Source organism: Ailuropoda melanoleuca, chromosome 7 (assembly GCF_002007445.2).
Source record: "Ailuropoda melanoleuca isolate Jingjing chromosome 7, ASM200744v2, whole genome shotgun sequence".
In the NCBI taxonomy this organism is placed as follows: Eukaryota; Metazoa; Chordata; class Mammalia; order Carnivora; family Ursidae; genus Ailuropoda; species Ailuropoda melanoleuca.
Window position 1 is genome coordinate 85,324,001 of NC_048224.1, and position 22,743 is coordinate 85,346,743.

At 44.2% G+C, this 22,743-nt stretch overlaps 1 protein-coding gene across 3 annotated transcripts in view; it reads right to left on the reverse strand.

The window, feature by feature from the left end:
* The window catches only part of LRCH1 (leucine rich repeats and calponin homology domain containing 1), a 191,069-nt gene extending 181,600 nt beyond the window's left edge, over positions 1-9,469 (reverse strand). Inside the window, exon 1 of one of the 3 annotated variants that reach the window (XM_019794939.2) lies at positions 8,841-9,465. In XM_019794939.2, the coding sequence (XP_019650498.2) occupies positions 8,841-9,162 (322 nt within the window). In that variant the 5' untranslated portion in view covers positions 9,163-9,465. Of the gene's footprint in view, positions 1-8,840 lie in introns of all 3 variants that reach the window. The other 2 variants (XM_034665182.1, XM_019794940.2) reach the window with 2 other exon arrangements.
* Positions 9,470-22,743: the final 13,274 nt, after the last annotated feature.

The window sequence follows — 22,743 nt, forward strand, 5'->3', positions numbered from 1 at the left end:
TCAAGTGGCTTAAGCTCCCTGGGCCTCAGTGTCCTCTCTTCTTAAATGAGGGAGAGATGTGAACAGATACTTTCTAGATATCTAAACTCCCTCTTCAAGCCACAGTAGTCAAAAAAGGCCTTTCGAAGCAGATGAACTTGAACCAGATATGGGACATTGGGTGGGATCCAAATAACAGCTAGAGGAGTCCGGAGTCAGCAAGTTCCTACTATGGTTAAAACAGAACACTTGGGGGCGCCTGGGTGGCATAGCGGTTAAGCATTTGCCTTCGGCTCAGGGCGTGATCCCGGCGTTATGGGATCGAGCCCTGTATCAGGCTCCTCCGCTATGGTGGGCCTGCTTCTTCCTCTCCCGCTCCCCCTGCTTGTGTTCCCTCTCTCGCTGGCTGTCTCTATCTCTGTCAAATAAATAAATAAAAAAAATCTTTAAGAAAAAAAAAAACAGAACACTTGGCAAGAACGAAATGAGGCGATACCTCTACGACATAGATTTAATACATAGGTTTACATACAAAGCACGAGGAGCAATATGTGGCCACCTGATAGTGCTCTGGTGTCATTTTATAATCACTGTCTTCACAATAGCCCTACTGAGCACCTGTCATTTGCACTCCACAGGGTCAGGGTCTCAGTTATCTGGTTAGATTGGAGATTATGGATTAAAAGTACAGAGACTCACAGTGGGCCGTGAGTAAGAAAGAGCAGACACCACAGTCACACTGATGGAGATCTCGCACTGTTTGTGAGAGGCATGGAGGGCGCATAGAAAAATAAAGAAAACCCTGCCTAGCCAGACCTTCCAGGACAGTCAAGGCAGCAACAGCCTAAACATGGGGAAAGTACCAAAGGTAATCATTAACCAAAAATGCCATAGGGAAATACTGCAAAGGTACCGTGAGGCCACGCATGATTCAGGGCTCAGATCCCCAGGGAGGGCTGGCGGGGAGGGTGTGTGTTTTAAGTTGGGGGGACTAGACGAAATGAGAGTGGGAGAGAAGTAAACTCTGACGGGGCAGGCAGGAGGGGGAAGTGAGGGAAATGACCTGGAAAAGCGAAATGAAGGCAATGTAGAGGAAAGCCAAGTCAGACAGTCTGCAGCTGATGCCCTTCTTTGAACATGTCACTGTTGCCTGCGGAGATAAAGAGAGTCGAATCAGAGCTGATGGAACCAGGTCAGACATATTGATGCGGTTCCTAACACGCGACGGCATCCACATCAAACATGGTTGGAGGAATACCTTGTGTAGCAAAACACTGGGTCTTGCACTGCGGGGGTCAGCTGTCAAAAGCAAGGCCATGGAAGAAACCAGAGAATTAAAAAAACTAAGATGGGGTCTCTTTCTGCCCATCGGGGATAACAGTGAAGAGGAAATTCAAGACTCACTGAGTGGGGGAGTCTCATGGCCCTGTTAATCTCTCAAGGTTTTAGGGCCCCCTCCAGCAAAAAGACGGAGGAAACACAGCTTAAGGAAGAAAAGCCAACAACAAGGAAGATTCCAAACCCATAGAGCCTGATGCTGGTGACAAAAATGTCCTGGAAGAGTTGTGGGACCCGTAAACCAACAGCATATTAACACAGGAGCAGTAATTTCTCATCATGCAAGAACATAAAACATTTCTTATGGAAATCAAACATTGTTCTTCTGTAACTGGGTTTTCCCCCCACCTATATCCTCCTTTGTGGCCTGTAAAGGGGGATATGGTTGGGAAAAACTAAGAACACAGACAGCAATCTGATGATAAAAGCATTTCCCCCCTACTGCATTGCTGGAGTAAGCAAGAGAAGCCAAATTCTCACAGTTCGTCAACTTTCTGTTCATGTAAACAATCTCACTTTATTTTTGAATTACTTTGTGGGAACAGATGGTTTCCAAATGCATGACTTCTTACTACAGTAGATGGACGCAATACTTCTGAACTCTTCAATTAAGATGAAGAAAATACAGGCATACTTCAAGTCTGTCTCTATGGATAGACCTAGTTTTCCTAAACTAAGGCTTACTTGGAATTCTGACTTTTTTTTTTTTGCTTACTTGCTTCCCCCCCCTTTGGTTCAACAATCCACATCATACAGAAAGAAAAAAAAAAAACCTTTCTGAAATATCACAGTAACTGCGAATTCTGGAATTAATTTTCATGAAACAGCAGCAATAAAAACCAGGAGCATCAGTAACAGAAGCCTCTAGGCTTCCTATAGGCTACATATAAATAAAGGCATCAAATATGTAAATATAGTTGGGTTTTGTGCCTTATATCCTTAAACCTTTTATGATAGATTATAGTACTATAATTTGAAATAATCACCGCAATTTACACCAAATTACCTTAATCCCTTACCAAATCTAAGCCCAGGGCAGTTTCCCTTGATGTCTCTCTAAGGCAGAACCCTAGTTTTCCAAAAAACTAAACCAAATCTAGAAAGTAGTGTCACATACAGGTTTTTGTGAGGCTTAGACAAAAGTTCAAGTTATGTGGCCTGACTGATAACCCACAGCCACCTTTAGTACAGTTAATAGCACTTCTATCATTTAAATTACCCAGTCTCTGGAGAAATATAATCTGTACAGTACCTGGGGGTGACTTTGGGGAGAGATTAAAAGAGTCAGTGCTGCCCCTTTAAACACAAAACATCTATCTATCTATCATCTATCTATCTATCATCTATCTATCTATCTATCATCTATCTATCATCTACCTATCCACCTACTTATCTACACTTTTATGTGTATTTCTCTATTTTGCATATTTTGTACTTATGTATATTTATACGGATAGATATAAAGGGAAAAATAGAAAAGTACACACAGAGAGGGAAAAAAAACTTCTTGATGAAGTTGAGTAACAGGATAGAAAAAGTCTTCATACATACCAGAAGAACAAGAGTAAAAGGAAATTGACCTGTGAATGGATCAAGATTAACAGACTTCAAAAGGTATCTACCCTTTAAACGCTTGCCACCAGAGTTACTAAAGCACAGTGTGAAAAAATTTAAGTTTGCAATGGAACTCAAAAAAAAATTTTTTTTTTTTTAGTCACCATTTTAAATAAAAAAATTTTAAATGGTGGGATATGCCCAATTTGGCCTAATGACCCACACTCAGCAAAATCAAGTAAGATGTCGCAGTGACTGACAAACTATCCAGTAGAATCATTTTGATGATGAAGGTCAAACCCTGGGCTGTTTCTTTATAAACCATCACAGGCCAAAAATTCCCGGAGGTTTTGTGGCCTATAATTGTATGCTATTATTCTAGAAACTTGATTAGTGTGCTCCTGCCTCTTCAATGAAGAGCGGCCTATAATGCAAGCACTGAGAATAGCAGTGTGTTTGTGGAGACGGTTTCTGCCATATACAGACACATCAACCAACACATCTGCACAGGATCCGAGCTACCACATATACTGAGTTTTCAATGTTCTAAAAGCTTTCACCATTAGAAGTCCTCTATACCTTAACAAGCAAGGAATTGGTCAACAGAAGAAAAAAAAATAATAGGAAGGAAAGCTATGACTGATCATTTATGAATGGAAAAGTATTAAAGATACATGTCATAAATATAGACGTTTATATGATAGCGACGACCACACTAAATGATAGGTATGGCAGTAACTAATAAATTCAATAGCAGAAAAATAATCTGAAACTAAATATCACTGTAAAAGAACGTTAAGTTTTAAGAAGCCACAAGATTTCAAAAGTTTCATCACATTTGTAATGAAAACTTTCTGTGGCCAAATTAATGGAACAGAACATGTTTTTGAGAACACATAAATTACTTTATCAAGTCCTGTATGACTTAATATCCCAATATCCCAAAGATTCAGTTGCTATAGGATGGGAGTGGGAAGTCAGCATTCAGCAGATAAGCCTGCCCACAAATCTCCCAAGAAGATTCTTTGAATCCTTATAGACATTTGAGAGAGCTAGCTCAGACAGACCAGGGTGTTAGTCCCACAGGCTGACAAATCCCAGGCCTCAGCCATCTCCAGAGTCTTCAAATAAAAGGTCCTAAGAGCCTGCTCTCTGTGATGTCATTACATGGTGATAGTGGGCAGGGAGGCCATGAACAAAGGCACAGGCCTAAATGCCTCTCTTTCTGTTTTATTCACAGATCTCAGGCCATGAGGTTCTCACTCTACATCTCAGAAACCTCTTTCCAACCACAGAATGTTCATGGGCACTTCTATCCAAAACTAATCCATTCTATAAAATCTCACCCAAATCATGCCTATGCTATGAAAGTCTTTCCTAACCAGCTTAACTGAAAAGACCTTTTCTTCTGAATTTCACAGTGTCTATCTATGTGATTCAGCATCTCACCTTGACCCGCTTTGAAGTTCTTGTGACTTCCTGAACTATTACTTACCTTCTCCTGCATTCCTATCTTATCTTCACCTTGCAATCTCCTATACATTCCACACAGGCACATGCGGGACCATAGTGAGCATTTTTTTATGCCAGGCTTCTTTATTCCTGCTTGGGTAGGCTCTTCATTTCCTGTACAGTCTTTCCTGCTTCCCGCCACCTCAAAAAGATACTGCCATGATACACTCCACCCTCTTTTTTTTTTTAAGATTTTATTTATTTATTTGAGAAAGAGAGAGAGACTGATAGAAAGATAACAAGCAGGCGGAGAGGGGGAGAGGCAGAGGGACAAGAAGACTCCCCGCTGAGCTGGAAGCCCAACACAGGGCTCAATCCCAGGATTCTGGGATCATGACCGGAGCCGAAGGCAGACCTTTAACTAACAGAGCCACCCAGGCGCCCCTCCACCCTTTTCTTAATGGGACCAGTTCTCACCAACCGTCTGCGCATCAAGTCCAAGGGCTTTTATTTTCTAGCACCTCCTGTAATCAATCTGAGACAAACACTTTTTCTTTTTTTTTTATTTTAACGTTTTTTTATTATATTATGTTAGTCACCATACAGTACATCCCTGGTTTCTGATGTAAAGTTCGATGATTCATTAGTTGCGTATAACACCCAGTGCACCATGCAATATGTGCCCTCCTTACTACCCATCACCAGTCTATCTACTCTTTTCGATTTGCTTTTTCTCAGTCATATTCCACACCATCTTGAACTTCTTCATCCCAAAACGACACACTTAATAAATCAGCACCAGGGAAAAAAAGTTTTGCTTTCCTGATGCATGTGTGTACTTCTTATATTTATCAGGCCCAATTTTATGCTTCAGTTTCTATTTCTTACTAGACATCCTTTGTGCTCGTGTTAAAGGCCTCTTTAAGTCACCTTAATTCAAGGCAGCATGTGTCTTTCTAAAACAAGGTATTATATTTATACTGTAAATCTTCCAACTCATTCTGCAAAATCAATTTCCTACTCTCTCCCCATCCCCCTCCAAATAGAATGGAAACTTTGTATGAAGGGATATAGGGATTCTCTGATGGTCCCTGGTGCCTAAGACAGTGCCTGGCATTTAGCGGGGCTTGGCAAGTTCTTATAGAATGAATGCTGGCTGAATGAATCCCCAAACAGCCTCCCAGATTCTGCTTCTCTCCACCTCTTCTCTGCTTCACAGGAAAGTGGTCAAGAATATAAAAGCCAGGGGCGCCTGGGTGGCATAGCGGTTAGGCGTCTACCTTCGGCTCAGGGCGTGATCCCGGCGTCATGGGATCGAGCCCCACATCAGGCTCCTCCGCTATGGTGGGCCTGCTTCTTCCTCTCCCGCTCCCCCTGCTTGTGTTCCCTCTCTCGCTGGCTGTCTCTATCTCTGTCAAATAAATAAATAAAATTTAAAAAAAAAAAGAATATAAAAGCCAAAGTGAAACTGTCAGGGCCCAATCACTGGCTCACCACCTAAGTAGGGGTACGATCTAAGTAGTCAGCATATTACCTGACTTCTCTCAACTGCAATCTCCCAACCTTAAATGAGGATATAAACAGGCTTCCAGTGAGGACTGAGCAGGATAATGCCGATAAAGTACTTGGCACACTGCAAAGTGCACACACCAAGGGCTAATCATGGTTCTTTTGTTCATACTTCTCCCATTCAGCGTCACCTGTGCCACCACACCTGCATAGGTCAGCCTTTCTTTCTGAACCTTCTCACCTGCAAAAAGACTGCACCATGACAGCAAGATTATTTTGACTCAGACATGAGCAAATCAATAGGCTTTGAGCCTGAGTGAAGGCTTGAGAGTTTTTTTCCCATGAAAATTATGTATGCACTTCAGTGACAGAGCTTAAACATCTACTAAGCGGCCCACGGCCTCTATGTTCCTGCATTGACATCTCAGTTTTCAACTCTGTTCAGATAGGTTACATTGTCCAAGAATGCAGATCTGCTTGGTGGCTACCAGAAGAGTTACTTTTACAGGGAATAAACCAAATGGCCTGTATTATACAACTGGACAGGGAGAAAAAGCTTTCTATGTCACTCCTTGTTTTACAAAATTTATGAAAAAGTACACTTTACACCTTAGGTCTTTAGGAATCTTCATGTGCCGTTCTGATTTTAAGAGCTTTTCTGTAAATTAAATATTAAACAGGAGAAACCACTATCTTTATTGTATGTCTTACTCCTTATATTCTCCACTTTGCTAGAACTCTTCATAAGCAGGAAATGTCAATACTGTGCGAACTGGGGGTGATTCGACTCTTGCTTTATTTTGATTTTTGCTCCTCCAAATAAAGAACAGTGATAAGTAAATATTTCTTTAGAACAAAGGGCAGAATACATTTGGTTTACAGCCAGATTTGACCTGAGGCAAAGATGTTTTGCAGAAGCAACCCTTGAATACATCAGGGAACTCACATTTCACAAGAAATAGCTGGCTACTTTGAACACACTTTATCTTTTCCAGGTTGTCCTACATTTCTACAAATGGTGACATTCCCTATCCCATAAATAACATTGCATTTTTTGTTGGGAAATTCATGTTAAGACTCTGAGTTTTAACTAGCTAGAATTTTCTGAACATTAAACATGTGCAAGGAAGGGTCATAATTAAAAGCTGGCAAAACTCACAACCTAAGTTCACCACAAGCAAGCAAGAGAGGAGAAAAGGAATATTGTGGAGCATTTCCTTCACATGGCAAGGTCTTAGCTGAAAAAGGTGGTCCCTGCGTTTAAAAGCACAGGTCTCAAAGAAATGCCAACACAGCAGACACATCAAGTTCACTCAAACTTGGGACTAAACATCTGCATAACTGAAGTGTACCAACAACTTTCAAACCCCCGCACGGACTGTACAAACACATAATACTGGCATGAGCCAGCTCCGTTTTCCGCAGTCATATCCAACCCTTCCATAGTCCCTAGTATACTCTATGGCAAAAGGGAAGTAGAACTTAACAACAGATTTTTTTTAAGTTAATGATTCAGGCAATTCTTGGAATGACTTCCACTTGAGAAAATTTAACTAAGAGGTCCTATCGAGAGACTCCCCAGCTGCTGAGAGCTCAACTCTGGAAATTCCCTCTTTTTTGCCGATTCCTGACTATCCCTAATCCAAATCACCAAGTTTAATGACCCTAAAGAGCCCTTTTTGCCTCCAGCGAACTTGGAATTCTTTCTAAATACTCATTAAGACGCTCAATAAATGTTTACTAAGTTGAAGCGGAAAACAAAAATCACTGCAAACCTAGCTCCAAAACCCTTGAGCCCTCGCCCAACCCCCTCTCTTCCCTCCCGAAAAAAACTGGGAGATCTGGAGCTGAGAGTTGAGCCATCCAGTATCCAAGGGGTCTGACACTCAGCCCATAAGGTGATGACAGCCCCGAGGTCTGGGCAGTGGTTCCAAAATGGGGCACCCACTGCGCTGGGAAATGTTGGGCGCTTGCCAAAATACAAACCCTCCCCCGGGGAGCTGAACCGGATGGTCGGAAACCAAGGCTGTTCTGAAGGGATCCCAAGAATCTAGTTCCACCACCCTCCTTCCTGTTTATAGATCCCGCTCCAGTAACTCTAACTACCAAAGAGAAAGCAGACGTCTCAGAAATATGTCAATACATGACATAACTTGAAAGAGCTGGCTGCTCATTGGCGCGAGTTACAACTTGTCAGGTTCACACAGGAAAACCGGCTCACTTTAATTACTTTTCTTTTAATATGCCCTGCCGTCCGCTCCTGGGCCCCCGCAAAGATCGGGTTACTGAGAACCAGGGAGCCTCGGCGGTAGGACCAAACCGTGTGGGCGGTTAGCTAAAGGCAATGAACGCGGGAGCCAAGCCTACCGCCGGCAAAGCGGCTGCTCATTCGGACTGGCGACAACAGCAGCGGCTCTTCCCTCGCACAGGCGCAGGAAGAGGAAGCCTGGCACCTCCTCGCAGTCGGCACCAACTTGCCCCACCGCTCGGGGATGTCGCGAGGGGGCCTAGCGGCACCGCGCCGCTGCCCTCGGGTCGGCCCCGGGCGCGCCACCTTTGTCTCGGTTTCCCCGTCCGGACCGGCAACGCCTGGCGCGAACCGGGCTTGCCCTGGTCGGAAGCACCGACCCCGGCGCTCGGCTTCTCCGGCCTCTGCGCGGAGCTCGGGGAGCCAACGCAGCCGCCCAAAACCTCCCACTTCCACTGCGCGCCCGCGACTCCCGGCGCGGCCGCCGCAGAGTGGGGGAGCCGGAGACCCGCGCGCTCGCGGACGCAGCGGCCGGGAGCACCCCAATTCTCTGGGCGCTGCGCTGCCGGACGCCCGGCCAGGCGGGGGCCACCTTGCCCTCGGCAGGGCCCGCCTCTCCCGCGCCCACGCGTGTTCCTTACTGTGGAGAGCACCGGCCAGAGGACCCCCAGCGAGGCCAGATCTCAGACTGGCCGCGGCGAGGGGAAGGCGCGACAGCCAGTCACCCACGCCCACTGCCTGACCCTCGGCCCTTTCTCACCTGCTTGCACCGTGTCCGAGAGGTCGTGCCCGGGGGCCGCAGTCCTGGGAAATTCCTTTAATTTCCTGGCGCTGAGGTTCAACCCCCCGGAATTGGCCGCTTCCTCCAGCGCGCGCTCCAGCCCCCGGTTCAAGGGCAGGTTGAAGCCCCCGCTGCCGCCGCCGCCGCCGCCGCCGCCGCCTCCCCCGACCCCGCTGGTGGCTCCGGTTCCTCCGTGGTGCTGATGGTGGTGGTGGTGGTGGTGGGGATGATGATGTGGGTGCAGAGTAGCCACCGAGAGGGCAGGGACGAAAGGTTGGGGTTCGCTTCCCGGCGTCGCCATCTTCTCCCGGGCCCCCCCCACCCCGCCCCGCCGCTCCTGCGGGGGGGTCACAGCTTTCCCCCGGGAGGGGGAGACTGCTGCTCGGGCCGAGTCCCTGCAGTGCCCCACCGGAAGATCCTGGAAGAAGGGGAGGAGGGTGTGGCAGGCGCGCGGAATAGGGGGCAGTCGGGGAGGCGGCAGTGGCAGCTCGGTCTCGAAGGTTTCCTGTCCCCGGGAAGCTAAGGACTGCGGCGGCGGCGGCGGCAGGCAGCGCGCATGTGTCTCCTCCCGCCCTTGCTCCCTCCTCTCAGCTGCTCTCCCCTCCTCCGCCGCGCCGCCTGCTCTCTCCTCCTCCTACCCCAAGCTGTCAGTCCAGCCCTGAGCCTTCCTCCGCGCGGAGCCGGGCCGGCCCCCACGGCTTCGCGGCGCTCCGCCCGGCGGTCGGCAGTCTGGGGTACGTCAGGGGGCCAGACCCCTTACCCGGGCGACCTTCGTGTAAACGCCGAACGCCTTTAGGTTTCTTTTGCTTCCTAGGGTATTTGGGGGAACAAGAGGTTTTAGAGGGTCTGAGAAGACGCCAGCGAGGCAATAGCTGGGGTTTGAAATACAGTGAGATCATGAGGAGGTGGGAGGTTATCTCAATTCTGCGAACTATATTGGCTCTTTGACCCACAGTTCCCCAAGAGGCAGTTTTTCACTTCGGGGTCAGACCCCTGGCATTTGGGCGCCTATAATGAGCCAGTGGTGGTCTAAATAGGCTACATTAATTATCTCATTAATCCAGGGATTCCATGAGTGGAAAAACTGTTTCTCCTGACTACAGAGTAAGTTAAAAAAACAAAAACCAGAAAACAAAAAACCTTGCGTAAGGTCACCCATGTAGTCAGAGGCGGAGCTGGATGCAAACTTGTAGCCCTCAGACTGTAGGGTTGCCCTCCTTTCTGTGTAGTCCCGGGCTGGACCCCAGGGCGAAGAGACAACTAGGAGTAGCACAGAAGGTATTCTAAGCGGTGGGGGGAAACTACAAACACAGAAAGCAAGGACTTTCACAGTGAGGGGAGTTTTGATGGTGGACAGAATCCACTGTCACATGAGGGAGAGGGGCTGGCTATGGCTGACTGAACCCTGAAGTTGAGTGGTGCAGAGAGAGCTAAGAAAACCAGCGACCCCGAGCTAGCCAGTAACTCAGGACATTCTGATCCTGCACACAGGCACCGTCAAAGTGTCCTCGTGCGGCTTCTTCTTGCCCCCAGTGGACATGGGGACTGATGGGTAAGCAAATTTACGTTCCGCCCAGACGTGAGGACAGAGCATCTGACAGCTTAGGGCAGACCAGCTGAAGACTGATAAAACCCACTGCTTTCTGAAGTTGCAGCTCCAGCTCTCTAGGGCCTTCATTTCTGCGAGATAACCGTCTTGACGGTCACTGTGAGCTGGGTCACTTGGCTGGGAGAGATGAGGATACATGGAGGAAGATACCACAACCCTGCTGATAGAGGAGTCGGTCTTTTAAATGGTAGTGCAGAGATGATAGCCTGGGCAACAGGCTGTAACTGGTGACTTCATGTATTCGGCACTAAAGTACGACACGATCTCTGCCACTTGCGTTGACTGCAGGCACTGTCGCCCTTAATTCCTACAGGATTCTAGGCTGAGTAAAATATTCTAATCTCGTTGGGGGAGACAAGCGCCACCTGCTGGCATCTCCCCCCAAACCTCCTCTCTCCCCAAGCTCTTTTCCCTCCAATCTCCCAGACTTAAAAACCAGGCTTGAAAATAGTAACAATAATAATATATAAAAGCACACTTACAACACTTATAAAAACTAACCTCTTTTCCCCTTTCCTCACTAGTCTTTCCCCAAAAGGTGAGTGAGAAACAGACACAGAAAAAATTTTCAATTAATATCTTCTGCTAAAACCAGGTGGTAGTCTCTGTGCTCAGTTTGCAAGGTATGATGGAGGACATCTAGCAGATTGCAAATTCAGTTCACACCACAAATAGTGATGATGCATCATATAGAGCACGACTTTTTTTTTTTAAAGACCACAAATTCTTTTTTAGAGGAAATGATGGAATAGGCATTCAGGATTTGTCTTTTTAACAAGTGATCAGTCCTTATGTTAGGTTAACATAGTCATTATAGTTCCTTTTCCTTCTACAGATTACTAAACTGTAAACTCCTTGGGGGCGGGACCTATCATCTTTGTAACTCCCACCCCATACCTAAAATAGTACTTTGTGTATAATGCAGGCACAATAAATATCGGTAATTAAGCATTGCACAATGGACCAAGGGCACAATAAACCTGTCTATTGCACAACAGAAAGCTTGCCATTTGTTGGTATGCCTTTCAAATTATATCCCTGAATGAAGGAGTTTTTCCTTAAAATGGAGGAGAGTACGTAACGCTTAAAACTGACCTCGATTATTTCTAAATATTCAAGAACTTGACAAACTATTTTCTCTTGCTATCTTGCTTCTCTATTTTTTCAAAAAGATAGACATCTCTGTTTTGTCAAATACTCTTTTTACTTCTTGTGAAAACAGTACCGTCTTCCCATTCACTCTCCCCGCTCCATACATACAGTTCTTCGACACAGCTGGTCGTCTCAGTTAGTCTAGAAGTGGACTTCTGACCAAAGGACAGAGCAGCCAGAGCATCAGAGAGTTCTGATTATGTTCAAACCCTAGGTTCTGACTATTCCTGATTTGCATCCTTATTTTCTTTGAGATATCCAGTATATTTTTAATACATTCTACTGCTCATCTAAGTCAATTTTATTTGGTTTTCTGTCGGTGCAACCAGGGGTTCTAATTAATACACTCAATTTATCATATTTTAGTCTTTATTCCTCCTTGTTTTCCTATATAACCTCATTTTTGGGTGGTCTACAAATAATCTTTTACAAAGTATTTGGATAATGTCAGCAGATTTTTTTCATGCTTTATCTTTAGTACTTTCTAATCATTTTGCAAAGTTAACAGAATTCAAGTGATTGAGAAAATGGGGGAAATAGAATTATTCTCAGATTAAAATATTGGCTATTAGGAGAAAAGTGATCAGTTTCAACAACAAACAAAAAAATTTTAGAACCCATTAAAAAAAAAAATTCCTCTTGTGCTCAGAAAAGGTATCACACTCTTCCATATTTAAGACCCATCTCTTGTATTCTTGCCTGAAAAGTAGAGCTGTGGACAAGCTTAGGAAAATCGAACTTATAAGAATGGCAGATAGATTTGAGCAGGGCTAGGGGTGTCTGGGTGGCTCAGTTGGTTGAGCATCTGCCTTGGGCTCGGGTCATGGTCCCAGAGTCCCAGGATAGAGCCCTGCATCGGGCTCCCCACTTGGCAGGAGTCTGCTTCTCTCTCTCGCTCTGCTCCTCTCCCACCCATGCTCTCTCTCTCACTCATTCACTCACTCTCTCCTAATGAATACAGAAAGTCTTTTTTAAAAAAAATTTGAGCAAGCCTATTCGGCCTGTACCATCTTTTCAGAAAGCCATAAAGAATTCTCTTTTGGTGGGAACTCAAAGCATTTGCTGAAGAGGTAGGCATGGTCACCCAGGTTTGTCCTTTATGGTCCTGACTGCCCCCTCCAACCATAGTTAATTCAGTAAGAGGGGCTGACACAAGATCCAATCAGCTCCAAGCAGGGGAGTTCACCCATCAGACTCTCCTGAAAATTGAAGCAAAACACACCGGAGAACAGAGTCAAGTAACAGCAGGTATTTGACCCCAAAGGCAGCCAGAGTCCCATCTTTTTACCTGGATATTTTCCAACCTCCCTGCTTCAGTTTCCTCTTTCTTAAAAAAAGGAGTAAGAATATTCCCTGCATAACACCAACCTTTTTGGTTATTCACTCCACATGCTCTCAGACTTAAGTATTCTCTTTCTACTATATCAGTAAATATTTATATGTAAATATTTATCTGGAAGTGATCAGAGTGTGTTGTATTCATTTGTATTTAAGTACATCAGGGGCAGAGCTCAGGCTTTTTTTCCCTAGAGCTCAATGTGTGGCAGGAAGACAACACTCTGACCTAGAACTTCTGAGAGATTAATAGCATTTTTTAAAAGACGTATTTATTTGAGAGAGAGAGAGCATGAGTTAGAAGGGCAGAGAGAGAGAGAATCTCAAGCAGACTCTGAGCTCAGCACAGAACCCTATGAGGGGCTTGATCTTGCAACCCTGAGATCACGACCTGAGCTGCAGCCAAGAGTCGGACACTTAACCAACTGTGCCACCTGCATGTCCCTAATAGGATTTTGAAGGAACCTGTGAGGGAGAGATAGCTTGGACCACCCATCGTGTGAAGATGATTGTGACAAAGAGTCTTTTGGCTTAATTAGGTTGATACCTCTTTGAGTAAATTATAAGGAGAAAATGTCAGTGACCAATAGCTGACCCTCAGGTTTCTGTCAGAAGTTTCTGAAGAGGCTACCAGGGGAAGAGCCACTGGAAAATAAGGACTGGAGGGCACCAGCTAACAGAACTTTAACTTATGAAGCGATGTATTTTGGGGGTGCCTGGGTGGCTCAGTCAGTTAAGCATCTGCCTTTGGCTCAGGTCATGATCCTGGGGTCCTGGGATTGAACCCCAAGTTGGGCTCCCTATTCAGTGGAAAGCCAGCTTCTTCCTCTGCCACTCCCCCTCTCCCGTTCATGTTCTCTCTCTCACTCTCTCTCACTCTCATTCTATCTCAAATAAATAAAATCTTTTTTTAAAAATTTATTTTTTAGTAACTAGCTTTTTAAAGATGTGAATGTAAATATTCAATTATAGATAATAGCTTTACTATGATTGGTCCCCCCTAAACATTTCATCTATTTATTATATTGTGTGTCATTGGTTTATAATATAATGGCATATTACACTATTGGCTTGTAATACAGTAGTCTCCCCTTATCTGTGGTTCTGTCTTCTGTGGTCTTGATGACCTATGGTCAGCTGTGGTGTAAAAGCAGACAATCCCCCTGACATATCATCAGAAGGTCAATAACAGCCTACCTACCCCTCCAGCACAATGCCGATTTCATTCACCTCACTTCATGTCATCACATCGGCACTTTATCATTCCATATCAACAGAATATTGTTGTAATTGTTTTATTTTGTTATTCTTGCTAATCTCTTATTGTGCCTAATTTCTATATTAAACTTTAGCATAGGTATGTATGTATGGGAAAAAAACCAACATATATAGGGTTTGGTACCATCTGTGATTTCAGGGATCCACTGGGGCTGTTGGAATGTATCCCCTATGATAAGTGGGGAAACTACTGTATAATGAATACATGAAGTATTTAGGGGAACCAATTATTTCTTTATAAATAAATTGCTTAACTTGCATGGGTAAACTGAAACAGCGTTATTATCCAGTACGTGTCCTCTGAACCATAGTTCTCTAGGCTGTGAATAGGCATTGTGCATAAAGGGTTTTATTGCCAATAAGTTTAGGTTAGTAAAAGAGTTTAGAAGTTATTTCACTCTGGGACTTCTTAGAGTCTTCAATAGGCTAATGTGTATTGTGACTATGCATAAAAGAGAAGTGGCTTATCTCCAGCTTTTCTCATATATATTTGAGAAACCCTAGACTAAGATAATCTCACAGTGAGAAACCCCAGGTTGGGGTAATCACTCTCCTGACATTATCTATAATAAATCACAGTTGAACAGATCAAAATTTACCCCCAAGTCCATATTTAAAATGATGCCAAGTGTCACTAATGTAGCATTTCCTCAGCAAGTGCCATTCCAGGCCTGCTGTTCATTAGGTGGATTTTAAAAGAACAAAAAAGTCTTCCTATCTGTACTTAAGGTACGGTGCATCTAACTACAACAGTAATTTATATGTTCCCCAAAGGCAGTTTTTAAGGCTTCTGATGTCATTGCAGGGATATTTTCCAAATGCAAGGCTGTCATTACTGCTTAGTCAGATGCAGAACCAGAGAGTGCCTCCCAGAGGGGCTGTTCTCCCCAGATTTAGCAGGAAACACTCTCTGGCCTCAATGGTACTAAGCTTTCTGCACCCAGATGTTATCACTATTCATGTGCCCAGGATTTAAGAGTAGATGTGGAAAACTTCAAGTTCTTTCTTGAATCATTCCAGGGCGTTAGAAGAGGGTTTTGGGTCCCTAGGTGCCTCAGTTGGTGAAGCGTCCAACTTCTGATTTCGGTGCAGGTCACAATCTCATGGGTCATGAGGTCAAGCCCCGCATCGGGCTCCATGCTGAACGTGGAGTCTGCTTGGAATTCTCTCTCTCCTTCTGCTTCTGCCCCTCCCTCTGCTGGCACTGTCTAAATAAACTAATTAATTAAAAACAAAAAAGAGGGGTCATACCTGGACTTAGGAATAAGGCCAGGCAACGAAGCAAGAGCTCAGAAGCAAAGGCATGTGGTCATTTCATTCTTATTTCCTGGCAAATCAGGTCAACAGGTGGCGCAACCAACCATGGTTCAGACCCAAAACAAGTTAGAACTTTCTTCAATTTCTGGTTAGCAGAAACAGCAAAGTCAAAATTACTGGGGTTGAAGCTGGAGGACTAACCAGGAAGGACTACTGGAGTCCCTCACAGTAGCCACAAGGGAGGCCACCAGAAGCCCCAGACAATCTAGTAAGGGCAAGGATAGTCTCAGATTCATGTGGGGTGAAGCAAATCACAAACCGGTAATGGGGAGTGTGTGTGATAGAGCCCAACTCTGGGAGAAATGTCCAGCAAGTAAACAGAAAAGTCCAGACAGAGCCCCCAGCACAGTGGTGAGCTGTAGTCCTGTCAGGAAGCACTTGTATGGCATGGAATCTCTCCGCCAGGATATATAAGAAACTGCTAACAGTGATTGTTTCTGGGAAAGAAAACTGGGAGAGTGGGCTGGGAGAGAGACTTTTCTTTCTCCAGATACATTTTTGTTCTCTTTATGTGTTTTATTAGTGCTTCTATGACTCTTTTTAAGCAATTTTTAAAGTACCAGTTGAAGAGATTGAGTTTGGATCACCAGTCCCCGAGGAACGGCTGGCAAGTCCTAAGGAAGATGGAAGTGATAAAATGCTCTGCGGGATGGATCAGAAGTGACGATGAGGCACATGGCATGCGGGAGAATGGGTGGATGAGAAGTGCTGGTTAGGAAGAAGGGACAGAGCATCAGTGTTTACCAGAGGTCTGCCCAGCCACTTACGAGCCACCATCCATGCTGGGTACTGGTGGTCGGTGGCAGGAGGCACTGTCTCTGTCCTACAGTTCTATCAAATGCCAGAGACAAAGAGAAGGCGAACACGGAAAGCTGTCTTCAAGAAAGCGCTCCAGGGCAGCTTATGAATGTCCAGACTGCAGAGGTAAGAAAGCAAAGGAAGTAGAAACAGCAGATGTAAGCTACTTACTCCAAGGATTTGGGAATTGGGGGGAGGAGAAAATTAAAAGGTGACTAAAAGGGCAAATGGAGCAGAGAAAACTGGCTTAATGTTTAAGGTAGGGAAGATCTGAGATTTGAAGGGCGAGGACAAAGCCTGTGAGGAAGGTAAGACCAGAGCGCCCAGCAGGAAGAAGTGGCTATGAGGGTGGCAGAGACTGTTGGCCGTGGGACATCCAAGAAAGGGGAGGAGATGAGATGGATGGGGTCCAGGGTGGATGGAAGGACTCAGATGCCTCCTCTGGAGACTGGAATGAAAAAGTCAGCAGACCTAAGTAAGAACACCAATATGCCAAACTAGCAATTTAGGCCCCTTAGGGATTGGATGCCAAGGGTCAAAAATCTAAATATGTATTATCTGCTAAGAGCAGAACTGGAGGTTGGAGGTGGGAAGAGAGATTTATGAACAATATTTCCAAATCGGAAACCATAGAGCAGGCACCCCCATTATAATCAGAAATATGTGATCTTCGACTTTCAGCCTTAACTAGCACATTAACCTATCACTGACATCTCGATGCTACGCACAAGAGATGGTTTCCCCTTGGATGTGTTCATTTGCTTTTAATTCTTCTATGGGTTGCAAAATCCAACATGTCTTAAAATATATAGCTTGGTGTTTAAGATAGAAAAAATGAACTAGCTCCTCATAACAGACCACTTCTCTCCCATAACCTCTCTGTAGAGAGCCACTCCAGGGAGTTTGTATCCAGTCTGTCATGTCCTCAGCGAGGGAGGCGTCAGGAATGCAGTCCAGCTTCCCCATTCTGCAGATTGGGAAACTGAAATAAAGGCATGAAGGTGAATTACTCAATATTATGGCTGGCCAGTGCAGAATGTAGATAGAACTCAGGTCATTTCTTATCCACTGTGTTCTCCTTGTCCCTCATGAGATGATGCCACTGCTATGTTTGGACATCTGCTCTTGTCCTTCCATCAATGTGGTTCATTTGCTTTCTGCCCTAGTGTGACTTTATGAAAGGGGAGTCATGTAGGGTGCTAGCTCACAGGGCTGATGCTGGGTAAGGGCTTTGGCAGGAGCTGGTCCAAGGGACCTGAGATGATCTAGTTACTTGTCTCTGGAACGGGACAGGCAGTGTGCCCTCGGGCAGCTGAGGGGAGATATAGGTACCCAAGGTCCAGGCAAAACACAAGGCCATAAGTTACATGATGTCTACTTCATGTAGTGATCCTTCAGGATACTTTCTGCCATGATTAGAAAGGCTGGGTTCCCCTGGGCTTATACCAGTGGCTACAAAACATTTTGGGCATTGCAGATCCTTTGAAGTTCTTTGACAAGAGATATACTCTCTTCCCGGAAGAATGAGCATGAATTCCTACATGCACCATTTTGTGTACAATTCAAAAGTACTAGAGATACTCTGAACTTTCTAAGGCTGGTTAAGCAACATGTATTCAACTCTGACTCTAAACAAACCTTCCCTATTAAAAAAAAATGTCAAGAGAAATAGTTTGTGCCATAAGACTATCTTGGGAAATATTCTTTTTTTTAGGTATAGCAAGTTTTTCTTCTTCTGAACCCCTGATATTTCCTTTGGGCACAGAGGGAAGCTTGTGACATTGGAACTGTCTTCCAACACATAAGTAGAGGTGGAGGGTAGTTGAGGTGATGCTGATAACAAGGACTCGTCCATGCTGACCACGGGTCCCCATCTGTAACACTTTACATTCCTATTCAGCCTTCCACAGCCACACACCATATTTGATCCCCACCGAGCCTCTCCTAACAGCCTCCCACAGCCCAGGTTAGATAATTCATGTGTGCTCAGGTCTTTTCCAGCATTTCTGCCATATGGCTAATGACGGGGCACCATATGTCAGCAGCAGGATACAGGCATCCGCCTATGGCTTGGGGCACAGACCTGCCCCCGTGAACAGCATGGCTTCCCAGTGTGAGGCTCACTCCCAAATGACACCAGGCATCTCTGTGCATGAGTCTGCAACCAGGACACAAATGACTGAGGTTCCTCCCACTCTGGGCTGAGTGTGTGGTAGATGACATAAATGTGTTCGAGTTACCTTTAATTTAGGTCATCCATCACCTGCCTCTTCCCTAGCAACGTAGTGCGGTTGTTTCACACGTAGGCACAGATATTATCTAACTAATCACCCATTACTCTTGCGGGATTAAAAATCAGAAGACAAGGGCTTTACTACTGAGTTCAGTGGATGTATCAAACAGACTTTCACCCAACACCGTCCCGAGGGGTTCCAGATTACTCAGGTCATTCAGTGAGTGATGCCCGGGAGAGATCTCTTAACAGAAGCAGGTACTTCCTGTCTTCACACACCGTTAGATGGGAAACCAGGAAGCATGTAGATTGCCTTGTGTGGTTAGCAGTTCTGTGCGCAAACCAGGGAGTAGGAATGGGGCCACCTAAACGTCCAGACCCCGGATAGTGGATCATAGCTTCCTGATCAGACATGAGAGAAGCACACATCTTTCAGGTCGTTGCTACTGATAAGGTTCACACTGTTCTGCATGGACTGTTTCTAATTATACATGTCTCTTCCCCTAACTGGGACCATTTGGGTCCAGATGGCTGCATTAGGCAGTACCTGTTTCTCTTTATCATGCCTGAAAATCCAAGGGATCCTCTAGGCTTAAGGTTTTCTAAAAAGGAGGCCAGGCGTTCATTCACTTTCCCCCTCAAACTTATTTTTCAACTTAAAAAAATAATTTGAATGCAAATGAGAGATAGTAAATGCAGGGCTCTTAATAATGGACTGTTTTCTTAGTCATTAACTATTGAATTAAGTAGGCAAATATGTTTTCGGCATCAATTAGCCAGGCTTGCCTAACTTCAGCAAGCTAAGAGAAAAACCCGGAGGGCTTTCATAAATGGAGATGGGATGTGTGGCCGTCATATGACCTAGTCCAGCTAGTGAGAACAACAGTGAAAATCGGGTATTAAAATTTATTTTTGCAAGTGGTAATTTAAGTGCAAATTTGTTACCATTGACCTTGCCCTTGATTTTTCCTTCAAATTAGTAAAACAATAAGCTTTCATAAACTGCATGATTCCATAAGATGAGAGAAGTTCAGGAAAATAATGCATCCTATAGTTATTTCTTAACTACTGTGCTAACTGGAATTCTTGAAGGGCAAGGTCATTGAAATGCTGTGTGTTACGGAAAAAGAATTGAACTGGAAATGAGGGTGCAGTCCTATTTCTAGCAAGGTCACCAGTCAGCTGTGTTACTGGGACCAAGTCATTTAATTTCTCTGGAACTCAGTTTCCACTTGTGTTACATGACGGGTTTGGATGGTTTATGTCGAAGATCTTTTTTCTCTGAAATTTCATGACTCTTAAAATTACAGTTTGATAAATAATTTCAACTTTCTCTTCTACCAAAAGTTCTTTGACATTACTTCTCATCCAGAGAAAGACATCTCTCTTAAGTATCCCTGCCTCATCAGAGGAAAATAAAACTATAAATGCCTAATGATGAGCCTGAGGCAGGAGAAGAAACTAGTATCCTGAAAAATCCACAAAACACATAATAATCTGTCATACATTAGGTGTGAAAAGTACCGCAGGCAAATTCAATTCTGGAATTCTTTATTAGCCTCTGATTGTACATTCCCATTCTCATAACACCTTGCTTCTAAAGTATCAATAAGCAGAGAATCTTAATTTTGCAGAAAAAGAGAAAAATGTTTCGGGGAGAATAGAAGTAATGTAGTGGTAGCCCTGGAGAAAGCATTGAGAGAAGGACCATCTCAACCATCCATCTCAAAAGTGAGATTTAGGGAAAGTCCAGAGTGATCAGAACTTCTACAGTGATTTGTATGCTGATATTGTAGGTCCCTGAGTTACGAAACAGAAACCATGAGAAGGAAATAATACTGGCCTTGTTTTTGATTCTACTGATGCACATACAAAAAAAAAAAAAAATCCTGGGGCATCTGAGTGGTTTAATCGATTTAAGAGTCCGACTCCTGATTTCAGCTCAGGTTGTGATCTCAGGGTCCTGAGATTGAGCCCCCTGTTGGGCTCAGCGGGAAGCTGGAGCCTGCTTAAGATTCTCACTCTCCCTCTCCCTCTCTCCTTCCTGCCACACCCCCCTCAAAAAAAAAAAAAGATAATCTTTAAGGGTAAAATCATGATTGCCTTGCTAATATAAAATAAACACATGTCAAGGAAATATTGAACTCCTTCATTAATCATTAAACCCATAAGATACTTCAGCTGGTTCAAAGGAGAATTCAAGTGAATACACACATCTTCATGCAGAGAGGGAATGCTGAAATGAACTTACGAGTAGACACAAGTGCAGTCTATCCTCCGGGCAATTATAGATTGCATTCCACGAGACGCAAGTAATTTGCAACTCTGTGGACAAGAATCATTTGCATTATTATTAGCTTTCTGTAATTTGCAGAGCTGTAAAGTAGCTCTGAAACAGTGAAAAGGAAGATAACTAAGAAGGGTGCAGTTGACGGGACATTTGGGGATCCTTTTTCTTTACCTTTTTTCCTCCCTTCAAAGTCTTTCACAAATTTCCTGACAATTTGCGTTGAAGGAATGTAACGTGGTAGAGTGTAATGAACCTAGGATATGGCAATAGGTGACCCTGGGTTTGAATTCCTTAATTATCTTGAACAATATATGACTTCTGAGTCTCAGTCTCCTTTTCAGTAAAATGGGAATGATGTTAGCTACCTTTGAAGACTGTTATTCAGGTTAAATAAGATAAACATATTGCAGTTCACTGAATAGATTCTGAGTAAGTAGTAACCTTTATTTGGTAGTACTAATTACCTAGAAAAATCCATCAGTTCTTTAATATACTGATGGACTTTACTTTTGAAGAAATCTGTCTGTCTGTGATCCAGGTACAGTTAATACAGGCAAAAGTGCTTTGTAAATTATACAAGTCTATATAAAAATTAGCTTTTTCTTTTTTTAAGTCTTTTAGTTGAGTATAGTTGACATACAATGTTACATTAGGTTCAGGTGAACAACACAATGATTCCAAAATTCCTTTTTTCTTATTCATTGCTGGTGTGAATGCAAAATGGTACAGTCACTTTAGAAGGCAGTTTGGCAGTTTTCTAAAACGAAACGTGCACTTACCATATGATACAGTAATCATACTACTTAGTATTTACAGAAATGAGCTGAAAGTTTATGTCCACACCAAAACCTGCACATGAATGTTTATAGCTGCTTGTTCAAAAGTCCCCAAACCTGGAGACAACCAAGATGTCCTTCAGAAGACGAATAGCTAAACAAACAGCGGTATATCCAGACAATGGAATACTAGTCAATGATACCAAGAAATAAGCTATCAAGCTACAGAAAGACAAGAAGCAAACTAAAGTGCATGTTGGTAAGCAAAAGGAGCCAATCTATAAAGGCCGTAGACACTGTAATTTCAGCTATACGACATTCTGGAAAAGGTGAAACTATGGAGACAGTAAAAAGATCTGTGGTTGCCAGGGGGTGCAGGGGGGAGAAGGGAGGGGTGATGAAGGGGAGCACAGAGGATTTTCAGGGCAGTGCAACTGTTCTGTGGGATACTGTAATGTGGGACACATGTCATTATACATTTGTCAAAAGCCATAGAATGCACAACACAGAGAGAACGCTAATGCAAACTATGGACTTTAGTTAATAATAATGTATCAATATCAACTTTTGAAATATAGCAGATGTACTGCACTAATGCAAGATGTTAATAATAGGGGAAACAGGTGTGCAGGTGAGGGGGTATATGGGAACTCCCCAACTCTCTACTCAGTTTTTCTGTAAACCTAAAACTGCTCCCCCCAAAATCCTTGTTATTTCCTTGTACTGGCTGTGTGATCTTGGGCAGGATCTTTAAATTCTGTAAGCTTGCATTTCCTTCCCTGTAAAATGAATGTAAATACAGGCTTTCCCCACAGGGTTGTGCTGGGGATAGGAGCCCTAGCACAGGGCCTGGCGGCTTTGAATGATATTCAGCAGGTGGACCTGCACCTGTTGTTCAAATACACAACGCTTCATACGGGCTGCTCTGAATATATTGCCCACCTCCTCCCCACCAAAAAACACCCATATCACCTGCCAGGCTCCTCTTCCTAGTTCGTCACACTTCCCTGTGCCCCAACAACGAAAGGGTTAGTGCCCAGTGTGGCAAGAGGTCTCAGGTATCCTACTGCACATGTGAGACCAGCGACAGTTCT